The following is a 10,544-nucleotide window of genomic DNA, read 5'->3' on the forward strand; positions in this document are numbered from 1 at the left end:
ACAAGTTCTTTATATTTTTCTGAAGTATATCCTCGGTTTCAGAGGTAGACATGATTTAATTCCAAAACTGAGATTAATTTTTGAGATTAAACATCTCTAATGTCCACGGGGGATTCACTTTTGCCAGTTTATGAATTTGTAAAAGTCTTGTTCAAGTAAAATGTGAAAGTCATCCTACATTGACCCCAAGACCCACTTGAAGCTTGTCCCCTCGGTGATTCACAAAGGCTCCCATAATTAGTGTGGCTGGGAGTGGGGTCAAGCGCTTCTCCAAAACTCCGCCTATGATGCACCGACTGTTCACCATTCCTAGAAAAAGAAACAGAGTAGTGTCTAAGTAGCTATTGTTTATTGTGAGCCCAAAATTGTGAGAGGTATATCTACCTCGAAAGACCATGTTGGCTTCGGGAAGCTCCATTTTGTATCCAAATGAAGTTGTGGTCTCTTGAGTCCTTGTGCTGGCTTCAAACTCCACTCCAACTTGAATCTACATATCCAAATCACCACATTTACATTTAGCAGTTAATCACATATAATGAGGAGTTAATAAAAGCCTCAGTACATCTTCTATGTACCTGTTTGTTTGCTCTGTGATAGTAGCTTGCGTGGGCTCCTCCTTTCCCAGCATTAAGTGTCACCACCCAGTTCGGCCCTGTGAAGATGTAAACACGTGAATTAGTGACCAACCGAAACCATGGCAAAATGATCACATAGAAATAAAAACGTACTTGAGTATTGGCCAGCCAAAGTCAGAATACCTCCTTCCTCTGTCCGACCTCGATGGTAGACAAGCTCCCCTCCCAAAACTAAACCTGAAGAAACGCTTTGCAAGAAGTGTGCCACAAGGATCACTGAGGAAGAAAAAAGTATGAAATTCACATAATGTGAGGGGACTACCAATTATTTTAGCTTTTGGAACATTGAAAAATTACAATGCATTGTTATCACTAAGATGCTTTTCTTACCTGACTCTCGGAGGATATCTGGATTGGCTACTGTCACTGCTGCAGTAAAGTCATTTCCTCTGTACTCTGATTCAAACTGCCATGTCACAAATTGAGACTGTTGCGTCTAAAAAACAATAACTACAATATTAGGGACACGCAGATAAAAGCAGTTCTGGATGGTTATCAGTCACTTGGATTCCACCTGAAAGACTGTCCTGGCTCTCACACGTTCAGTTATATGCAACAAAGCATGAGCATTCAGACTCCCAGAAGAATCTATTTCACCGATTAGTGCTGGAGCATCCTGCAAATATATGACCACAGCATTAGCAATAGCAAATTCCTTCATCATGATAAAAGCATACAACAATGTAGACTAAGTCTTGCCTTGTCTTTGCTGCAATCCTCCGTCTGCAAATGCTCTACATGGAATCGGTAATAAGAAGGACTTACAGCACTAAGATGAAGAGTGTGACTGACCTTAACACATTAGACATAGGTTAGATGTAATATGTGTGACTTGTGAGCAATTGTTTGTAAATTCTAAGTAATACCTTAAAGAAACTACTCAAGGTTTTATTAAGAATCATCTTAACTCCTTCAATTTGTTGAGGAAACACCTCTGCGTGGAAAGAATAATACAGATTATTACTAGTAGAGGATTTCAAGTTTCATTGCTATGCTGATAGTATACCTTTGCAGCTCCTGTGCAAAGAGTGAAAGCTGCCAGGGTTAGGAAGGCGTCCATCTCTTCTCTCCCAGCGAGGAGGACTGTCCCAGTGAGCAGGGTGTGCATCCCAGCGAGAAGGAGACGGCTCAGTGGAAAAAGGCCAGTTCTGACCCGGGGCAGAAGACAGAGCCAGAACACTGCCCATGTGAGACACGTCTTTCCTGTGGGAAAATAATTACATTTTTGTCTCATTATTGTCCCTGATACAAAATATGACATGTAGCAAAACATGACATTTTTATGCAAAATATGACATTATGGCATTATGGTCACTAATACAAGCCAATGTTGTTGATGCGTCCACATCTGGAGGCTACAGATGCAGGTTATTTTGAGCTAACTTACTTGACCTTAGCATCAGCATAACAGATAGCAAAACAGAGATAGTGATCGGATTACTTACCCCCTCCTCAAGCAAAACACTTAAAATCCCTAACACAACATAGGCATACTCATCAGAGAAATTGTCAGGTTATTTCTAGACATTAACATGATTTCAAGGATGCTGGGATACAGTGATGCTGCGGTTAGCTGTGTCACATCACTGATGTGCTAAAAAAAAAAAAAAACCTGCCTCTCGCAACCTTACACAAACATAAAGCATTACTAAAACATTTATTAAATATTTTCGTAAAATAAATGTATGACTTGAAATGTCTATATTGCATACCAACAATAGTGACAGTAAAATCAGAAATGAATTTGATCTAATATTTTATGTAGGAACTTGAGTTAGCCATCAACCGTTCCGCCATGTTTCCGGTCGGACTAATGTATCTGCGGCACCAACACCACAGCGTAAACGTAAACGTAAACGTAAGCAGCAGCAGCAGAGGCAGCACAGGCAGCACAGCCACAGGTGAAAGCTTCGTCAATGGGAAAAGGTCACTGTCTAATTTTTGAAGTTGATGCAAAACAAACGATATTTAGCTGTAGTCGGATGACGAACTCCATAGTATGCCGCTAATACGACAACATATGAAGACAGCTTAAATGATCCTTGATGTGATGATGAGCCCACGCGCCACCTCCTCCTCCTTCATCCTGCGAAACTGCGTTGAAAAGTAGTAGACTGATTTTAACATTTTTTTCCCTGGATTTTTTAAATATTATTTTATTCTGCTCTTGTTATACCCTGGGTATGTCGCCTCCACGGTCAATATTGTTGATAGGAGAAGGTAACTTCTCTTTTTCGGCTTCTATCTGCCAGTCCTTGAGCGGATCTGACACCACCGTAATAGCCACTTGCCTGCAGCGAGAGGACGAGGCACTGCGGCATGAAGGGGCAGCCACCAACATCCAGACCATCCGGGATGCAGGTTCGTATTGGTGCTCACATTTATCCATTTTTTTAACTGCGGTAAAGTGGCCCGCCACTTCCAGACCCACGGTAAAGTGGCCCACACTTGAAAAGATGTTGCGCCTTTTGCCGGTTACTTACGGTAATAGCAGATTTCCTCGTCGTACAGCTTGCCTTTTCCGTGTAATTTCGCTATGAATAAAGTTGTGATCATCACTCTTTTGTAGCTAATGATGTGTGTTCATTAATTTAGGGAAATAGAGTTGCGCGCACGCGCGCGTTTGTTTGTTTGTGTGCGCGCGCGCGGTGGCTATAACTTCATATTTCTACCACAGTAGTGGTCACGTGACGGCACGGACAGATGACCAGCGTGTATTGAGAATATAGGGAACTATTCATCTTCATTGTCTTTTATTCCCTACTTCATGCAGTTTTATTATTATTATTGTTATTATTATTATTATTATTTAAAGATTATAAATATTATAATCATTTTGACAGGGCACCAAGGACGCTCCAAAGGGAACAAAATTCAGGTTTTCAAAAAATGTTTAAAAAAAATCCTTGAGAGGTTTGCAACTAATTTCACTGCAGACATGGCCTCAGTGCTGCCCCCTATCGCCCTGCCAAAACCAAGTCCACTTTTACTGTGGAAATCTGAAGAAAACTGAGGTTGAAAAAGGCCAAAATGGAACAAATTTCAGGTTTTCAAAAATTCTTTAAAAAAAATCCTTGAGAGGTTTGCAACTAATTTCACTGCAGCCATGGCCTCAGTGCTGCCCCCTATCACCCTGTTGAAACAAAGTCCACTTTTACTGTGGAAATATGAAGAAAACTGAGGTTGAAAAAGGCCAAAATGGAACAAATTTCAGGTTTTCAAAAATTCTTAAAAAAAAATTCTTAGGAGGTTTGCAACTAATTTCACTGCAGCCATGCCCTCAGTGCTGCCCTCTATCACCCTGTTGAAACCAAGTCCACTTTTACTGTGGAAATCTGAAGAAAACTGAGGTTGAAAAAGGCCAAAATGGAACAAATTTCAGGTTTTCAAAAATTCTTTAAAAAAAATCCTTGAGAGGTTTGCAACTAATTTCACTGCAGCCATGGCCTCAGTGCTGCCCCCTATCACCCTGTTGAAACAAAGTCCACTTTTACTGTGGAAATATGAAGAAAACTGAGGTTGAAAAAGGCCAAAATGGAACAAATTTCAGGTTTTCAAAAATTCTTAAAAAAAAATTCTTAGGAGGTTTGCAACTAATTTCACTGCAGCCATGCCCTCAGTGCTGCCCTCTATCACCCTGTTGAAACCAAGTCCACTTTTACTGTGGAAATATGAAGAAAACTGAGGTTGAAAAAGGCCAAAATGGAACAAATTTCAGGTTTTCAAAAATTCTTAAAAAAAAATTCTTAGGAGGTTTGCAACTAATTTCACTGCAGACATGGCCTCAGTGCTGCCCTCTATCACCCTGTTGAAACCAAGTCCACTTTTACTGTGGAAATCTGAAGAAAACTGAGGTTGAAAAAGGCCAAAATGGAACAAAGAACAGTTTTTCAAAAATGCTTTAAAAAAAAACCTTAAAAGGTTTGCAACTAATTTCACTGCAGCCATGGCCTCAGTGCTGCCCTCTATCGCCCTGTCAAAACCAAGTCCACTTTTACTGTGGAAATCTGAAGAAAACTGAGGTTGAAAAAGGCCAAAATGGAACAAATTCCAGGTTTTCAAAAATGCTTTAAAAAAAATCCTTAAGAGGTTTGCAACTAATTTCACTGCGGACATGGCCTCAGTGCTGCCCCCTATCGCCCTGCCAAAACCAAGTCCACTTTTACTGTGGAAATCTGAAGAAAACTGAGGTTGAAAAAGGCCAAAATGGAACAAAATTAAGGTTTTCAAAAATTCTTTAAAAAAAATCCTTAAGAGGTTTGCAACTAATTTCACTGCAGACATGGCCTCAGTGCTGCCCTCTATCACCCTGTCAAAACCAAGTCCACTTTTACTGTGGAAATCTGAAGAAAACTGAGGTTGAAAAAGGCCAAAATGGAACAAATTTCAGGTTTTCAAAAATGCTTTAAAAAAAATCCTTAAGAGGTTTGCAACTAATTTCACTGCGGACATGGCCTCAGTGCTGCCCTCTATCGCCCTGCCAAAACCAAGTCCACTTTCACTGTGGAAATATGAAGAAAACTGAGGTAGAAAAAGGCCAAAATGGAACAAAATTCAGGTTTTCAAAAATTCTTTAAAAAAAATCCTTAAGAGGTTTGCAACTAATTTCACTGCAGCCATGGCCTCAGTGCTGCCCTCTATTGCCCTGCCAAAACAAAATCCACCTTTACTGTGGAAATCTGAAGAAAACTGAGGTTGAAAAAGGCCAAAATGGAAAAAAAATCATTTTTAAAAAAATATATAAAAAAAAAAACTTAAGAGGTTTGCAACTAATTTCACTGCAGCCATGGCCTCAGTGCTGCCCTCTATCGCCCTGCCAAAACAAAATCCACTTTTACTGTGGAAATCTGAAGAAAACTGAGGTTAAAAAAGGCCAAAATGGAATAAAATTCAGTTTTTAAAAAAATGTTTTAAAAAAATCCTTGAGAGGTTTGCAACTAATTTCACTGCAGCCATGGCCTCAGTGCTGCCCTCTATCGCCCTGTTGAAACAAAGTCCACTTTTACTGTGGAAATATGAAGAAAACTGAGGTTGAAAAAGGCCAAAATGGAACAAATTTCAGGTTTTCAAAAATTCTTAAAAAAAAATTCTTAGGAGGTTTGCAACTAATTTCACTGCAGCCATGGCCTCAGTGCTGCCCTCTATCACCCTGTTGAAACCAAGTCCACTTTTACTGTGGAAATCTGAAGAAAACTGAGGTTGAAAAAGGCCAAAATGGAACAAAGAACAGTTTTTCAAAAATGCTTTAAAAAAAAACCTTAAAAGGTTTGCAACTAATTTCACTGCAGCCATGGCCTCAGTGCTGCCCTCTATCGCCCTGTCAAAACCAAGTCCACTTTTACTGTGGAAATCTGAAGAAAAATGAGGTTGAAAAAGGCCAAAATGGAACAAATTTCAGGTTTTCAAAAATGCTTTAAAAAAAATCCTTAAGAGGTTTGCAACTAATTTCACTGCGGACATGGCCTCAGTGCTGCCCCCTATCGCCCTGCCAAAACCAAGTCCACTTTTACTGTGGAAATCTGAAGAAAACTGAGGTTGAAAAAGGCCAAAATGGAACAAATTTCAGGTTTTCAAAAATTCTTTAAAAAAAATCCTTAAGAGGTTTGCAACTAATTTCACTGCAGCCATGGCCTCAGTGCTGCCCTCTATCACCCTGTCAAAACCAAGTCCACTTTTACTGTGGAAATCTGAAGAAAACTGAGGTTGAAAAAGGCCAAAATGGAACAAATTTCAGGTTTTCAAAAATTCTTTAAAAAAAAATCCTTAAGAGGTTTGCAACTAATTTCACTGCAGACATGGCCTCAGTGCTGCCCCCTATCGCCCTGTAAAAACAAAATCCACTTTTACTGTGGAATTTTAAGAAAACAGGTTGAAAAAGGCCAAAATGGGAAAAAAAATCAGTTTTTCAAAAATTATTTTAAAAAATCCATAAGAGGTTTGCAACTAATTTCACTGCAGACATGACCTCAGTGCTGCCCTCTATCGCCCTGTTGAAACCAAGTCCACTTTTACTGTGGAAATTTGAAGAAAACAGGTTGAAAAAGGCCAAAATGGAAAAAAAAACAGTTTTTCAAAAAATGTTTAAAAAAAATCCTTGAGAGGTTTGCAACTAGTTTCACTGCAGCCATGGCCTCAGTGCTGCCCCCTACCCACCTGCAACAGACCAGCCACTTTTACTGCAGAAATTGGGAGTAAATTAAGTTCAAACATGGTCATAATGGACATAAAATGACAAATTTTGCATCATATTAAAAAATATTAAAAGAAGCTGTGCAAGATCTTTCACTGCAGTCATTGCCTCAGTGCTGCCCCCTATCAAGTTCAAAACATGGAGTTCAAACATGGTCATAATTGCCACAAAAGGCCTTTAGTCTACACTTAAACAACAGCAAGTCAGTGATGACTCACAGTTTGACTGGGAGTGAGGTTCACAGTTTTGGTACTGCCACACTAAAAGCACAATCCCCCTACTGCTTATATACTTGGGGACATCGAATACCATATGAGGAGCTCTGCTTGGATGGTAGACGTCCAGAAACTAAGACAGATGGTGAGGAGCATGTCCATGAAGAGACTTAAAAACCAAATGCCATCTTTCCATTTTCTTCCGCTTTGTCCGGGGGGCGGGTCGCGGGGGCAGCAGTCTCAGCAGAGATGCCCAGACGTCGCGATCCACACACACCTCCTCCAGCTGTTCTGACCCCGAGGCGACACCAGGCCAGCTTGGAGACATAGTCCCGCCAGCGTGCCCTAGGCCTTCCACGAGGCCTTGTCCTAATAAGACATGCCTGGAACACCTCCCGCGGGAGGCGGCCAGGAGGCATCCGGAACAGATGCCCTAGCCACCTCAGCTGGCTTCTTTCGACGTGAAGGAGCAACGACTCTACTCATCCCGGCCGCTACACACTCGGCTGCAAACCACCCCAGGGCAGCTGAAGGTCCTGATTTGTTGAAGCCATCAGAACATCGTCTGCAAACAGCAGAGATGAGATCCTGAGGTTCCCAAACCGGACACCCTCCGGCCCCTGGCTGCGCCTTGAAATTCTGTCAATAAAGGTAGTGAACATAATCGGTGACAAAGGACAGCCCTGGCGGAGACCAACACGCACCGGGAACTGGTCTGACTTACTGCCGGCAATGCGAACCAAGCTCCTGCTGCGGTCATACAGGGAACAGACAGCCCTTAGCAGAGGGCCCCGGACCCCATACTCCCGGAGCACCCCCCACAGGGCACCACGAGGGACACGGTCGAACGCTTTCTCCAGATCCACAAAACACATATGGATTGGTTGGTCGTACTCCCACGAACCCTCGAGCACTCGATGAAGGGTATAGAGTTGGTCCAGTGTGCCACGACCAGGACGAAAACCGCATTGTTCCTCCTGGATCCAAGGTTCAACTATCGGCCGGATCCTCCTCTCCAGCACCCTGGAGTAGACCTTACCGGGGAGGCTGAGGAGTGTGATCCCTCTGTATTTGGAGCACACCCTCCGATCCCCCTTTTTAAAGAGAGGGACCACCACCCCGGTCTGCCAATCCAGGGGCACTGTCCCCGACCGCCACGCGATGTTGCAGAGGCGTGTCAGCCAAGACAGTCCTACAACATCCAGAGACTTAAGGTCATCTCTCCATCTCATCCACCCCCGGAGCCACCGAGGAGCTTTCTCACCACCCCGGTGACTTCAGCTTGGGTGATGGGCGACCCCACCTCCGAGTCCCCAGCCTCTGCTTCCTCATCGGAAGACGTGACGGTGGGATTGAGGAGATCCTCAAAGTACTCCTACCCCCGCCCCACGACATCCCCAGTCGAGGGCAGCAGCCCCCCACCCGTACTGTAAACAGTGTTGGTGAAGCACTGCTTCCCCCTCCTGAGGCGCCGGATGGTTTGCCAGAATCTCTTCGAGGCCGACCGATAGTCCTCCTCCATGGCCTCCCCGAACTCCTCCCAGACCAGAGTTTTAGCCTCCGCAACCGCCCGAGCTGCAGCACGTTTGGCCTGCCGGTACCTCTCAGCTGCCTCCGGAGTCCCACAAGCCAACGAGGCCAGGTAGGACTCCTTCTTCAGCTTGACGGCATCCCTTACTTCCGGGCGCCACCACCAGGTTCGGGGATTGCCGCCACGACAGGCACCAGAGACATTACGGCCACATCTACGAGCAGCCGCATCGACAAAGGAGGAGGAGAACATGGTCCACTCGGACTCCATGTCCCCAGCCTCCTTCGGAATCTGGGTGAGAGTTGAAGACCCCACTGACAGAGGGATCCGCCAGGCGTTCCCAGCAGACCCTCACAACACGTTTGGGCCTGCCAGGTCTGACTGGCTTCCTCCCCCGCCAGCGGAACAGAACACCACTCGGGTTCAGATCGGGGAGGCCGTTCCTCCCAATCACTCCCATCCAGGTCTCACTGTCGTTACCCACGTGGACGTTGAAGTCCCCCAGTAGAACAATGGAGTCCCCAGTCGGAGCACCATCTCGTACTCCTCCCAGGGACTCCAAGAAGGCCGGGTACTCTGCACCGATGTTGGGCCCGTAGGCCGAGACACCGGTGAGAGACCTGTCCCCAACCCGAAGGCCTAGGGATGCGACCCTCTCGTTCACCGGGGTGAACTCCAACACGTGACGGCTGAGCTGGGGGGCTATGAGCAAACCCACCCCAGCCCGCCGCCTCTCCCTGCGGGCAACCAGAAAAATGGAGACTCCAGCCTCTCTCCAGGAGTGAAGTGACGTTCCATGTCCCGAACGCCAGAAGCTGCGCAGGCGGACCAGGTCGTCGAGGCACCTGCCTCTGACTGCCACGCAGTCCTCTCTGCACCCGAAACCTACGGATCCCTCTGTGGGTGGTGGGTCCACAGGAGGGCGGGCCCATGTCGTCCCTTGGGGCTGTGCCCGGGCTGGGCCCCGTGGGCAGAGGCCCGGCCACCAGACGCTCGCGTTCGGACCCCAACCCCAGGTCTGGCTCCATTGTGGGGCCCCGGCTGCGCCATGCTAGGCGACGTCTCAAAAACAAATGTCCAAATTAAAAAAAAAAAACACAAAAGCGGACTGGGAGCCCCTTATGAGAGACCAACAGGCCGGTTTGAATCATGAGGCCGTCCTTCCGTGGACCCATTCCTGCAGGAGGCCATAGGGGGCTGGTGCAATGTGATCACGACCTGGAAACGGAAAAGTGTAAGAAAATGGATGGATGGACTGGGAGCCAGTGGAGGGAGGGTAGGAGTGGGATAATGTGGGAGTATTTAGATTAATTTGGTTTTCTTCAGATTTCCACAGTAAAAGTGGATTTTTTTTGGCAGGGCAATAGAGGGCAGCACTGAGGTCATGGCTGCAGTGAAATTAGTTGCAAACCTCTTCAGGATTTGTTTTAAAGAATTTTTGAAAAACTGAATTTTATTCCATTTTGGCCTTTTTTAACCTAAGTTTTCTTCAAATTTCCACAGTAAAAGTGGACTTGGTTTTGGCAGGGCGATAGGGGGCAGCACTGAGGCCATGTCTGCAGTGAAATTAGTTGCAAACCTCTTAAGGATTTTTTTTAAAGAATTTTTGAAAACCTTAATTTTGTTCCATTTTGGCCTTTTTCAACCTCAGTTTTCTTCAGATTTCCACAGTAAAAGTGGATTTTGTTTTGGCAGGGCGATAGAGGGCAGCACTGAGGCCATGGCTGCAGTGAAATTAGTTGCAAACCTCTTAAGTTTTTTTTTTTATATATTTTTTTAAAAATGATTTTTTTCCATTTTGGCCTTTTTCAACCTCAGTTTTCTTCAGATTTCCACAGTAAAAGTGGATTTTGTTTTGGCAGGGCAATAGAGGGCAGCACTGAGGCCATGTCTGCAGTGAAATTAGTTGCAAACCTCTTAAGGATTTTTTTTAAAGAATTTTTGAAAACCTGAATTTTGTTCCATTTTGGCCA

The 10,544-nt window shown here is 44.6% G+C and overlaps 2 protein-coding genes across 2 annotated transcripts in view; one reads left to right on the plus strand and one right to left on the minus strand.

Annotated features, from left to right (window-relative positions):
* Nucleotides 1-2: 2 nt before the first annotated feature.
* LOC306970618 (mitochondrial import receptor subunit TOM40B) lies at nucleotides 3-2,238 on the minus strand. Its single transcript, XM_079566627.1, has 10 exons — nucleotides 2,081-2,238; nucleotides 1,642-1,838; nucleotides 1,502-1,569; nucleotides 1,335-1,427; nucleotides 1,150-1,251; nucleotides 966-1,071; nucleotides 729-851; nucleotides 576-652; nucleotides 385-487; nucleotides 3-309 (listed from the first exon to the last, which is right to left on the minus strand). Exons 2-10 carry the CDS (start codon nucleotides 1,820-1,822, stop codon nucleotides 170-172), a joined length of 993 nt encoding a protein of 330 aa, XP_079422753.1. The 5' UTR covers nucleotides 1,823-1,838; nucleotides 2,081-2,238; the 3' UTR covers nucleotides 3-169.
* A 253-nt stretch (nucleotides 2,239-2,491) lies between these two features.
* Nucleotides 2,492-10,544, plus strand: part of fdxacb1 (ferredoxin-fold anticodon binding domain containing 1) — a 13,900-nt gene continuing 5,847 nt past the window's right edge. The window contains exon 1 of the mRNA XM_079566615.1: nucleotides 2,492-2,996. Coding sequence (XP_079422741.1) covers nucleotides 2,819-2,996 — 178 coding nt within the window. The 5' untranslated portion in view covers nucleotides 2,492-2,818. The remainder of the gene's footprint in view (nucleotides 2,997-10,544) is intronic.

Source organism: Gobius niger (genome assembly GCF_951799975.1).
Source record: "Gobius niger genome assembly, chromosome: 11".
Classification (NCBI taxonomy): domain Eukaryota; kingdom Metazoa; phylum Chordata; class Actinopteri; order Gobiiformes; family Gobiidae; genus Gobius; species Gobius niger.

Bases quoted from the DNA above. Each gene is read 5' to 3' on its own strand.
- LOC306970618 (XM_079566627.1), bottom strand. From the start codon at position 1,822: ATGGGCAGTGTTCTGGCTCTGTCTTCTGCCCCGGGTCAGAACTGGCCT. The intron at 1,570-1,641 runs GTATACTATCAG...CTTTCCACGCAG, and splicing joins TTTGCACAGGAGCTGCAAAG to AGGTGTTTCCTCAACAAATT. The intron at 1,252-1,334 runs GCAAGACTTAGT...ATATATTTGCAG, and splicing joins AGGATTGCAGCAAAGACAAG to GATGCTCCAGCACTAATCGG.